The sequence below is a fragment of the Danio rerio genome, chromosome 16 (assembly GCF_052040795.2).
Source record: "Danio rerio strain M-AB ecotype USA chromosome 16, GRCz13ab, whole genome shotgun sequence".
NCBI lineage: Eukaryota > Metazoa > Chordata > Actinopteri > Cypriniformes > Danionidae > Danio > Danio rerio.
Window position 1 is genome coordinate 16,879,379 of NC_141036.1, and position 13,956 is coordinate 16,893,334.

The 13,956-nt window shown below is 34.8% G+C and overlaps 1 protein-coding gene across 4 annotated transcripts in view; it reads right to left on the reverse strand.

Annotated features, from left to right (window-relative positions):
* The window catches only part of nbeal2 (neurobeachin-like 2), a 167,817-nt gene extending 155,945 nt beyond the window's left edge, over nt 1-11,872 (reverse strand). For all 4 annotated transcript variants that reach the window (XM_087284946.1, XM_087284943.1, NM_001442819.1 and 1 more), the window contains 1 exon segment: nt 11,453-11,872. In XM_087284946.1, the coding sequence (XP_087141072.1) occupies nt 11,453-11,503 (51 nt within the window). In that variant the 5' untranslated portion in view covers nt 11,504-11,872.
* Between the last annotated feature and the right edge of the window lie 2,084 nt (nt 11,873-13,956).

A 13,956-nucleotide genomic window follows, 5' to 3' on the forward strand; every position in this document is an offset into this window, starting at 1 on the left:
CATATGCTGGATAAGTTGGCGTATCATTCCGCTGTGACGACCCCTGATTAAAAATGGAATAAGTAGAAAAGTAAATGAATGAATAATAGTGAGGTTTGGGTTTATGTATTTGGTAGGATTCGAGCTGCAGAATAAGATCAAAGTTTATAACTAATATACTATAAACTATTTACTAATGAACTGTTTATATCTTAACAATAGGCAGGTGATTAGCCAGTGGTTAATAGCATGAACTAAAGTGTAACTAAAGATAGTATTTCTGTAGGGAAATGTTAAATTGCAAATAATATTTGTTGTCGCAATAGCCAAGAGCAGAAGTACATATCACATATTTTCCCAGTATCATGCAGCTCTACTGCTAACTCAAGCTCATCCTCCAGTGTGAAGGCCTTTCACTTATCGGTGGCTCACAAAATGTGCAGCGTCAACTCTCAGATTCACCAAAATCACAACAAACTAACACAAACTTGTTATTTGATGAAACCTCTTCCTGAATGGTGCTTCAGCTGCACTGGGCTAATGATGTGCAGCTTCTGTTTGTCAACTCAAAAACAGGTTGTTCTGGGAGGTTACCAATGGTAGCAACCATGACAGGAAGTGGTTTTTATCACATCAGTGTTGTCCTCTAAACAGCACACTCAAGAGGAAGTGGTGTGACAAGAGCGGCAGCGCTGCTCTCACAGCCAAGTGAAAAAGGCTGGCACATTAAAATACACAATACAATAACATAAACTATAACTTAGTTGCTCTTCTGTGACTGTGCAATGCCACCTCAGATGAAAAGCTATGCATGCATAGTTATTAAAACATTGCCACATTAAATGTGAGTGCAATAGTGCACTCTGTAATATGTATCTTCATATACTCTAGGTTAAAGCATAAAGAAATGAATGAAACAAATGCACATCATTGGATTTGCTCCACAGCGTTTTGGTTTTCAGCAGTGACATTTGCTTTGGCACAATCTACATTGTAAAAGCACTACAGAAAAAAAGATGAATTGAAATTGAATTAAAAACAATATCTTATAAAGAAATTAATGAGAGATTAATGACAAATATGTTTAGCTCCTATAGACTAAAAGCTTATTTCCTCTACATGGAGATCACATGACCACCCCAACTTTATAGACAGAGTGTGTTTTTTCACAGAAGCACATTAGTCACGTCTGACTACAAGTTATGCACAAGTGCAAACATTTGCTTGCGAAATGCTTCATCCACACCAACAGGTGTCAGTAAATCCAAGATGACTCCCATAACAACAGCTTTGTATGCATTGTTTTGTTTGTTTTTCTAGGAATTAAACACGATTACTTGAAAAAATAATAATAATAATTGCAGGGACCTGTTTAAATGCATATTAGGTTTACTTATCTGTCTGTGTGTATATGCACAGTATATATATATATATATATATATATATATATATATATATATATATATATATATATATTTATATATATATATATATACACAGTGGCGTAGCGGACGGGCCCGCAGGGCCCGCACCGCGAGGGGGGGCCCGCGTGATTAGGGGGCCCCACGTCGTCGCGATATTCAATAATTGAAAATCCAGGAACCGCAATAATCAAACTCTTGGGAACAACTGTGGACGGAACCAAAGTTCACAGGTCTGTGTTCTCTTAACACCTCTCAAGCGGTGGACTACTTCATTCTGATTGCTTGCCGCCGAACCGCGTCATAGCCAATGAAGACGCGCCGCTGTTTCTCGCCGCCGGTTCTCGTTAAAAAAATGAATGACTTCTGGCTACTTTGACGCTCTCGCCTCTTTCGGTTTGTGATCGCTCCTCAGTTTGTGAAGGATTCCCCGCGTTGTCGCTCCACTTCGCCTCCTTTCCCCGCACCTCAATTTGTGACATAGATATATACACTAGATATTGTATAGGGACCCTGAGCATGCGTCAATAGCGCCGCCACATTGGTACAGTGCTCCCAGGACAAATGTCATTCAACCGCACTAGTCAAGTGTTATTACGTGAAGATGCGGGACTGTAGCGTTGTCTACGAGTGTAGTAACGAGCAAACAAAGAAAACAAAGCACAAAGGCAGAACATTTCATAGGTAAGATTAAGTTTTTTACGTTTTTGTATGTTCTGAAATTTGTGCTAAACAGGTAACGTTATTGATGATAATACAGTCACTTACTGCATTCATCATAAGGCAAAGTAGCTCCAATTCGCACTAAACACTCGGCTTATGCTAGTTTTGTTGAATAAAATCAGCAAACAATGAAAAAGAAATGACAACGAGATGCTGCGGTGCCAGAAACTTGTACTATTGTCGGCTAGTGAAAGAGTCGTTCATAATGGAGTTTCATTCACAAACAAATCGCTCCCTTCATCAATATGAGAAGTGAAAGCAGGAGAGGAGGTGTGTTTCAGGACATGATTAGATCAAATTTAACAGGGAGGGTGAATAGTACATTTCTGTACACACAAACACAAGCTTTTTGTCAGGAATGCCCGTGCGATCAGTGATCCATCAATGTAGAAAAGTGATGTAAAATTATAATTATAAAAAATAAAAATACTAACATCCAGGAAAACTCCTGATCATAGATATATGTGTATATGTGTATATACACACATATTCAAGGGGGTCCCCCCCGACCCCCTTGAAAACTGGGGTCCCATCGGTGATCTCTGCAGGGGGGCCTCCGCATTTTGCGCTACGCCACTGTATATATATATATATATATATATATATATATATATATATATATATATATATATATATATATATATATATATATATATATACACACACACATATATAAACATTTTAGAAAGCACTTATAGAGGCTTTTGCATCTTAAGTCTTTATATTGTCATTTCCTTTTACTTGAAGCCGCTCTGCCATCACAACAAATTCTTTGAGTGTGTGTAAACATATTGGGCAATAAAGCTGTCTCTGATTTTAATTCTGATATATAACCAAGCTGATTACATCTAGAGATGTGGGTGTGGTATTAAAAAAAAACAAATAGGATATGAATGCAAGCTTTTAGCATTGGTGGGACTTCAGTGAAACAGAAACGCTTTGAATGGTTTGTGACAACAGCAGTTTCATTAGGGCTGAGTGATATTGTCAAGAAATGTAACACTGTTACAGTATAGTACAAGGTTTATTTTGTTTGTTACTCTGTAATGCTGACACTTTTAATCAAATAAAATAAATCACTGTACTCATAATGAATTACTTTATTAGCTTTAAAACGTCTTAAAAACAATTTAATAGTCACCACACAGTGGCAGAATGTTTTTGAATTAAATTTTTTCTTTTTTAAAGTTAAAGTATTTTAGCACTCAAAGACATGTCTAGTAATTAAGTCAATTTAATTTAATTACAACGTTAACCAATACTGTATTTCAAGAAATACTGTTCTCTAAATTTTATTTCCTTCTGTTTAATCCTTTTAGAGGCTGATAAACCATATATGGTATTAATTCATTGACACTGATTACAACTTTATTTTAAGTAATAAAACTTTAAAATAACCCCAGTAACACTCCAGAAGCATACAGTGTTTCCAATGAGTATTTCAAGTGCCCGATGCAGAGTTAAAACTAAACTGAACTGTTTATTTAACTCTGAAATGTTTTTGCCAACACTGCTGTCAAGTAAATGTACAATAAAAATGCATAAAAAGTTTTGATAATAATGAATGTTGAATTACAGAAATTTACCATAAAATAATGAATGTTGAATTACAGAAATGTACTAAAATAATGGACATTAAATTACAGAAATTTACTATAAAATAATGGATGTTGAATTACAGAAATGTACTAAAATAATGGACGTTAAATTACAGAATTTACCACAAAATAATGGACGTTGAAATACAGAAATTTACTTTAAAATAATGGATGTTGAATAACAGAAATTTACTAATATAATGGACGTTAAATTACAAAAATTTACCATAAAATAATGGACGATGAATTACAAACGTTTACTATAAAATAATGGACATTGAATTACAGAAATTTACTATAAAATAATGGACATTGAATTACAGAAATTTACTATAAAATAATGGACGTTGAATTACAGAAATTTTATATAAAATAATGGTTGTTAATTAACAGAAATTTACTATAAAATAATGGACGTTGAATAACAGAAATTTACTATAAAATAATGGACGTTGAATAACAGAAATTTACTATAAAATAATGGACGTTGAATTACAGAAATTTTATATAAAATAATGGTTGTTGAATAACAGAAATTTACTATAAAATAATGGATGTTGAATAACAGAAATTTACTATAAAATAATGAACGTTGAATTACAGAAATTTAATATAAAATAATGGACGTTGAATTACAGAAATTTTATATAAAATAATGGATGTTGAATTACAGAAATTTTATATAAAATAATGGATGTTGAATTACAGAAATTTTATATAAAATAATGGTTGTTGAATAACAGAAATTTACTATAAAATAATGGCATTGAATTACAGAAATTTACTATAAAATAATGGACGTTGAATAACAGAAATTTACTGTAAAATAATGGACGTTGAATTACAGAAATTTAATATAAAATAATCGACGTTACATTACAGACATTTACCATAAAATAATGGACATTGAATTACAGAAATTTACTATAAAGTAATGGATGTTAAATTACAGAAATTTACCGTAAAATAATGCACGTTAAATTACAGAAATTTCCTTAAATGTAAATTTTCTGTAAACTTTTGTTATTTGACATCCGTTACTTTACAGTATGTAATTTAACAGCCATTATTTTACGTTTTTTTCCCCACCTGCCGAAAAAAGTAAAATAACATTTTTTTTTTTACACTTAATTATTCACTAAACTAAAAAAACGGGTTCCAAACAATTCATTCATGTTGTCCCTGCAAAAATTGATTAAGTAAAAAATTTGAGTATTGAACATAAAACAATTAAGTTGTCCCTAAAAAAAAATCTCAAAAACTGTGTCATTTTAGCTCATTTTAAATAAGTAGTTTGAACAAGCAGCAAATTATAATTTTTTAGTGCATAACATGGAGAGATTGAATATTAATTTTGGTCCAATTATAATCAATCATCTAGAGCAAAAATTAAGGCCTCCAACAACCAGCGTTGTATAATAACTGCAATTTTACATTACATCAAATAAAAGAAATAGCTTTAAGCAGATGCACATTGTGTCAGTCCAAAATGACAAGCTTTCCACGAGACCTCATTACATCAGGAGGACACAGGACTCATTCTAGGGTTAAACGACTTGCATGATAGGTGAGGGGAGCTTTAAATGCATTTAAAATCGAGCAAAACCTTGTGAGGCCAGAGAAAAACAAGCACATTTCAACTATGGCCTTTATCTAGTAAGGATCTCGGCAGACAGTAGCCAGCAGAGGCATTAAAATGGGTGTTTTAGACAAGATTCAAAACATTGGAATGCATTTTGCAATTAACCGCGAGGGGGGAAACTAACTCATAAATATGGGTGTGCAAAAATCACACACACTACGCCTTTTATCCATGTTTCACAGAAAATCATATTTAGATCATTTTTTTGGCTGTACTATTGTGGAAAAAAGACAGACCCGTATGCCTGCTGCAACAAGTCATCAAAACAAGTCCATCTACTTTGCATGTCTGGTGTGGATCTCTGTCAAAAACATACCAACATTCAATAATTCAGTATATTGTGATTATGAGTATGCACAAATATTGATATAGAGGCCGCTTCTGTAAATATTCATTCATTTTCTTTTCGGCTTAGTCCCTTTATTAATCTGGGGTCGCCACAGCGGAATGAACCGCCAACTTATCTAGCATATGTTTTACGCAGCGGATGCCCTTCCTTAATGCCACCAAGGGGAAATTTCCCACAATGCAAACACAGTACTATACTGTAATTCTGTTCAACAGTAAAATACAGTTCATTTTACAATTAAATGCAGTGTAATTTAGAGAAATTGTTAACAGTGTACTTTAAAAATTTGTTAACACTGATTATACAGTTATATTATCAGGCAGTTATTTCTTCTTTTTTTTATTTTCTTTTCGGCTTAGTCCCTTTATTAATCCAAGGTCACCACAACGGAATGAACCGCCAATTTATCCAGCACATGTTTTATGCAGCAGATGCCCTTCCAGCTGCAACCCATCTCTGGGAAACATCCACACACACACACACACACATACACATACACACACACACACACAACAGACAATTTAGCCTACCCAATTCACCTGTACCGCATGCCTTTGGACTGTAGGAAAACCTGAGCACCCGGAGGAAACCCACGCGAACGGATGGAGAACATGCAAACTCCACACAGAAACACTGTGAAACTGACCCAGCCGAGGCTCGAACCTGCGACCCAGCGACCTTCTTGCTGTGAGGCGACAGCACCACCTACTGCGCAACTGTGTCATTACGTTAGGCAGTTATATTATTATTAATAATAATAACTAATGTAGGCGACGTAGTGGCGCAGTAGGTAGTGCTGTCACCTCACAGCAAGAAGATCGCTGGTTCGAACCTCGGCTCAGATGGCGTTTCTTTGAGGAGTTTGCATGTTCTCCTTGCGCTCGCGTGGGTTTCCTCCGGGTGCTCCGGTTTCCCTCACAGTCCAAAGACATGCGGTACAGGTGAATTGGGTAGGCTAAATTGTCCATAGTGTATGAGTGTGTGTGTGAATGAGTGTGTGTGGATGTTTCCCAGAGATGGGTTGCGGCTGGAAGGGCATCCGCTGCGTAATAACTTGCTGGATAAGTTGACGGTTCATTCTGCTGTGGCGACCCTTGATTAATAAAGGGACTAAGCCGACAAGAAAATGAATGAATGAGTAATTAATATATTTTTTTGTTTGTTTTTCTTTTCTTTTTTATACATTTCCCAAACGATGTTTAACCGAGCAAGGAACTTTTCACAGTATTTCCTACAATTTTTTTTTCTTTTGGAGAAAGTCTGATCTCTTTTTTTAAACTAAAATAACCATTTCAAGGTCAATATTATTAGCCCCCTTAAGCAATTATTTTTTCTTTCAATTGTCTACAGTACAAACCATCATTATACAATGATGACTTGCCTAATTACTGGGGCTGTACATTCATTCATTCATTTTCTTTTCAGCTTAGTCCCTTTATTAATCTGGGGCCACTACAGCGGAATGATCCACCAACTTATCCAGCATTTGTTTTACACAGCGGATGCCCTTCTAGCTGCAACCCTTCACTGGGAAACACCCATACACTTTCATTCACAATCATACACTACAAACAATTTTTACCCAATTCACCTGTACCGCATGTCTTTGGACTTGTGGAAACTAGAGCATTCAGAGAAAACCCACGTGAACATGGGAAGAACATGCAAACTTCACACAGAAATGCCAACTGACCCAGCCGAGGCTCGAACCAGCAACCTTCTTGCTATAAGGTGAACGTGCTACCAACTGTGCCACCCCTAACCTCCAACAGTAAACTGAAGACCAATCTATTTCTGATTTACTCTGAGTGACTGCGTTACTACTGACAGAAAAGGGAGATGGATTGCCACCGTGACACCATCTTGAAAAATATCAAGTAAAACATGATGCACTGTCATCATGGCAAAGATAAAATAAATCAGTCATTAGAAATGAATCATTAAAACTATTATGTGTTGAAAGAATCTTTTTTCAAAGCCTTTTTTGCAGATCAGGTCAATACTGTGATAATACCGGAAGACAATTGATGACAAGTCTAATATCGACTGGCTGTATGTGTGAAGTTATAACTAAATATGGGAATCTAATGACAAAGGATTTGTTTTTGGCTTAATCATGAATGAGATCTTGAGAAACACCCCCAGCTATCAGGAGAACTTTGTGCCAGCAGCAAGACCAGACTGGAACATGATTGCATAATTCATAACGCTGCTATTCCATGCAATCTGCTATTATAGTATAATAAAGCACTGAATGAAAAGAGTGATCTGGAAGTATGCATTTCTCTATGGTGACCCCTGGTGCTTCTTGTGTCCTGCACCTGCTGTTTTGGTTGCCATGGCAGCCATTCATAAAGAACACTTGCTATAGTGAGAACAGCTGACTTCAGCTGCCGACCAGCTAAGTGGCCAGCATGACAGAGCCTCAGATGGAAAATATTTACTTCAATAATTCACAATAATGTTAAAATTGTGCAGTAGCGCAATACGGTCTTTGTACGCACCGCCAGAGGGTGTTGTCAACATAACCATTGTTCTAAGGACATGTCCATTTCTTATTCATAGCATAGGAAAGGGAAGCCCTACTCGTTACCAGAATAGTTTCAAAGAGAGAAACAAAATCAACTATTATTTTATGCCATATTATGCCCATTTTATGGCCTCTGACATCCTAGATACATGAAAAAGACATAGATGAACATATTGATGGCAAGCTGTATAAAAAAATAAATAAATAAATACTGGTCATTTTTAAACGTTTTACATTACACTAAAACACAACAAATGAATAAAATGGATATTTAAAGTAGGACAGGCAAAACACCAATAAAACATTTTCACTTATTTTCCTTCAGGGTCGCCACAGCAGAATGAACCACCAATTTATCCAGCATATGTTTTACACTGTGGATGCCCTTTCAGCTGCAATTCAGTACTGAGAAACACCTATACACACTCATTCCCACACATACTGTACACTACGGCCAATTTAGGTTATTCAATTCACCTATAGCGCATGTCTTTGGACTAGGCATAGGACGATAACTGTTTTCAAGGTATACCACAGTTTGAAAAGTCAAGGTTTGAAAACCACAAGAAGTTTGTGCTATATTGTTCCTAAGATATATGTAAGTATTTAACTTTTTTTTGTTTGTTTATTAGGACAATAATATCTTCAGCAGAATAGATATCCAAAGATGCCAAAGATGTTTTTGAAACTACTGAAGACAGCAGAAGTCAATGACTCATTTGAATTATTTAGCCTGTTTACTGTTCCAAAATATTTTAAATGTTTCTCAAAATATTTATATATTAACTGTGTCTAAAGTCGCCTACTACTCAGCTATTGCATTTGAATTTACTACTTGACTGATAGAGAAGTATGTTCCATACAGTGTGAATATGAGTAGTATAAAGGCTCGCCCTTCACAATATCACCAGAAGTAGTAGGTCATCCGGGTACTTCTCGCATAATGTTTTTTAAATTCTATAAATTCTGGACTTACTACTCAGCTCGCATACTGATTTTAGCATACTATATAGCAGTGGTGCTTAACCCTGTTCCTGGAGATCGACCTTCCTGCACCGTTCATCTCCAACCCTGATCAAACACACCTGAACCAATTAAAACCTGAACAGTACTTGATAATTACAGGCAGGTGTGTTTGATATGGGCTGCAACTGAAATCTGCAGGAAGGTAGATCTCCAGGAAAGCGAAAAAAAAATCTTGTTTTTTTTACCCAGACATTTTAAAAGAATATTTTTTAGAGCAGTAATCACCATACCATGAAACCGTGATATTTTTATCCAAGGTTATCATACCATCAGAATCTTATTTCAGCCCATGCCTACTTTGAACTTTGGGCAAAACTGAAGCACCCAGAGGAAACTCACGCCAATGTAATGCCAATGAAACAATCAATTTGTGCAAGAGGCCAAACAATACTTTGAACAATACTACTAGAACTGCCTCAACAAACAAGACTTTTAATAAAGACATTAGCTCAAGTTTTCTATATACATGGTAACTCTCACTTTAGCAGATGACATTTTTGTTTGCTTTTCGTAATACAGTATAGGTATCATTATAAGGCACTATTTTGATGAACAATGCAAAGCGTGTTCTCCCTAGCCACTGTAAACAAAACATAAGCTCATCATGTGAGAGACTGTGTCCACAAGTAAGACCATCATAAGATCTCACCGTATCCCCAAGAGCTACCCAGCTAACACAGAACATTCCCTTAACATGGTTTTGTTATTATGAGAAATCAAAAAAAAAAAAAAAAAAAAAAACATGTTGGGGAAATTCTCTGTAGTTTTTATCTGTTATAATACTTGATTTAATACTTTTGTAAACCACAAATTAACGTTCCCAGAAAGTCACATCATCAATATTGTTTTTGTAACAACTTAACATAAACAGGAAGCTGTAACTTATTTTTTTTCCCTAAAGAAACAGAATATTAAATGAGAAAACAGTGGTTGTGGCTTGTTTTTATACTGTGAGCTGAATGGATGTAGTAAAGTACACATTTCATTCAGAAATATCGGGGAAAGTGTTTGGGCAGAGTTATTACAACTTAACAGACACCTCCTCCTCACCATGTTTGTTGTCAAAATTGTCAATTGGAGCAACATTAATAAATATGTTAGTTAAATTAATATGATTTCTAGGGGAATTTTAATTAAAATGTTTGTTTGTTTTTTACATAAAGAAGATTTTTCTGGCTGAACAAAACAACATTCTGGAAAACAAACATTGAAGTAGCTAATTAAAGTGTTTTGACTCTCCAAAACAATTTACCCTGTATTTCTTTTAACACAATCTATTGAACTCAATTTTACACACTTTTATTGCGTATGTTTATTTAACAACACCCAGATCAGCTTGCATTATTCTTCTATTGAGCTGACAAAAACAAAGTAATAAAACTGGTGATAAAACAATTATTAAACTGTAAACAGATAATTCCCCATTCAATGATTCAATTTCTGACAGATTTTTTTTTTTAATTTATGACAAAGATCTGCTTAGAACTCTTGACCAAACGTCAAACTAAATGAACAACATGCCCCAAGTTCAACTTAAAAGAGCAATTCGTTGGCGAATTAGTCATCATAGCTAAAAAAAAAGAGATTAAGTAAAATGTCAGCATAAGTAATACGTAATTTATATACAAGACAAGTACTTTAAATGTATTTAAGTTAAAACTTTAAAGAGCATTATTTTCTATTTATTTAAGTCAAATTCACAAAGCAGACCTCGTAAACCATATTGCATTGAAGAGAATATATACGAGGAATAACAGCACTGAACAGGAAGAAGCATGACATTACTGACTCATGCAGGTAAACACTGACTACAACTCCACAGTATGACAATAAACAGCATCAAATTGACAAGCTATATGATAAACTGATAAGCTTAGCTAAAATAAAACCAGTCCCTGGCATCACAACAGCGAGTCGCTTAAGAACAGCATGCTGATAAATAAAATATTGAGCGAGCGTCAAATGTTTTCACTGCGTCGTGCACGCGCAACCTTCCCAAAAAAAAAAAAAAAGAATAACCAAAGGCGCACTTCCTGAAACTGTTTCGGCACAAAAGGACAAGGAATTGCGGTGAATACACTTGCCCTATAAATAAATAAAGGATGAGACATGAAATAATTGACAGCGGCAAGTTTAAACTCCAAAGCCAACAGGTGTCGAGCGGCTCGCGCGTTCGTGACTCACCTTAGTGTAATATAACATCCAGAGCTCGTACAGACGCTCTTTCGAAGCCATTCTCCCTCGCCCTTCTGCGGTTTCCTCCACTCGGGCGTCAGTCAAACAACCATATACATCCACAAACCAAGTGATCGTGGACTGAATCGGCGAAAATACAGGGAATGTTGTTTGCTAGAAACGGCATGCTGTTGCTGTACAGCTGTCCACTACCTGGTTGCCAAGCTCTTCCAAAGTTGCATGTCTTTCAGATGGAGGGGACGTCAAAACAGAGCAAAGAAACTAGAGAATGTAGAGAGAAACATGTAGAAATATTGACGATCGGGCGCTGGATGTGCGTGCATCTCTGCTGGAGGAATTCAATGGGAGTTTTAGACGCACTTGTCTGTGCACGCATAACCCTTCGCTCTCTCTCTCCACTCCTCCTCTGAGCACTAATACAGTGGCAGTAGAGAGCAAAGCGAGGAATAGCCGGGAGGAGTTCAGGCTCAAGAGCTGCACACATAAAGAAAAGCCTCTGAAAATCACTATCTGTCGCCGATGATTGGGACGATTACACATTGGGGCACAGGGATTCTCTTGTTGGACTGAGATGATTATGTACATATTTTTAAACATGTTATTTAGGCTATTTTATGTATTAACAAACATGTAGCCATACCCAAAACTAAACAAAAGCAACAGCTCGCAATTTAACTTTACTTTGGACTTGAATGCAGAATTAAAAGGTTATTGCACCCAAAAATGAAAATTATGTTATCAATTACACTGTAAAAGTGTCTGCTAAATAAAAGGTTCTGTATGTTGTGATTTACCGTTCAGTTATTTTTCAGTTTATTTCAGCTATGAATTGCATAATAATAATAATAGGACATTGATTTATGTTCTGTTGCCTTTTGATGTTGAAAAATTAACTGTGCAGTTTAACAAATTGACTTTTATTGACCCTTTAGTATTTTTAAACAATTGATAATATAAGAAATAATACATAGAGAGAGGATTAAGTCTGTAAAATAGAATAAAATCTACAGGCAGATTATTACCATCTTTTATGCTGTAATTTACAACACCAATGCAGACAATAATTTACAACAAACTAATTGTATTTTCAATCCTTTACACCCTGCTGAGAAGATCAAGATTCCATAATGCAATTAAAGAGCATAAATAAAATAGGGGGATTGGCCATGAAGCACAAAATACAGAAAGTTGTAATTTATGATTTTATTTATAATATAATATATATATAATATAATATCTCTTCCTTAATTTTTCATAATACCAATGAAGATATTTTGTATGAAATCTGATAGGTCCCTTTGTTGTATACCATGCTACAATAAATATCTGGTCTGAAATCCCCAATAGTATTTCTTGAAATTGCATGTAAGTAACACTTTAAAACAACATTGGCACTATTTAAAGAGCCGAATGTGTGAATATAGAACCAACTTTACCCATCTCTCCATAGACAGCAAAATTCCAGAAAAAGAACCAAAATCATTATTCCATGTGACATTATTCAGTGATTTACAGTACTCCGCATGTATAAGTACACCCCCCACAAATCTATCTTTTAAATTCATATTTTAATAGGAAGCTATAAAATATTTGTGTATACACATTAGATTAGTCAGTACTGAAGCCAAAACTGGAACTTACGGTCCAAAAACTACTACACCCAAATTTCTATGTTATAGAAAAATATTATACAATTTTAAAAAAGAAGAAAAATCAAGAGAAGCAAAAAAATAAATAAATAAAAAATAATAATAATAAATAGTTGATATTTTGTAGGTAGTAATTTTTTTTATATTTTGCTTGAATCTAATTGTATTAACTTTCAGTTTCTAAATATGTTCAGTAAATAAAATAATACTTTAATAAATATATCTGTTTAATAAATGTTTTGTTTAAATGCACTTAAATCCATTGCCTATATTCATTGAGAAATGGATTAAAAAAAAACTAATTTTCAATATGGGTACTCATTTATGCTGAGCACTGTAAATATAGGATGCTCCAACTTTTTTTTGTGCACCAAAAACTAAAAATGGCTTTTTGTGCCTTTGACCTCCTGGTCAAATCAGGTTGTGCATTTACTACAAGCTATATGATGCTTGCGTGTCACACTGCTGACTTTGTTGACTGCACACCATGATATGTTGTAGAAGAAAAGTCAAAGCCAAACAAAATCTTTTTTTTTTTCTTTTTTTGTCTTTATAGCTTTTTATGATTATGGTTGAACCACTGAAGCCACATGGAACATTTTGACAATGTTTTTAGTTCCTTTTCTAGACTTTAAATGTATCAAAACTGTTGCTGTATATGAAAGATGAGGGAGCTCACAAATTTCATCTAAAATATCTTAATTTGTGTTCTGAAGATGAACGAAGACCTCAGGGGATTGGAATGACATGAGGGTGAGTTATTGATAGCAGAATTTTCATTTTTGGGTGAACTATAAAGCCTTTAAAACTTTTGACTTGTGAAACAGTAACTTTCTGAAAAAA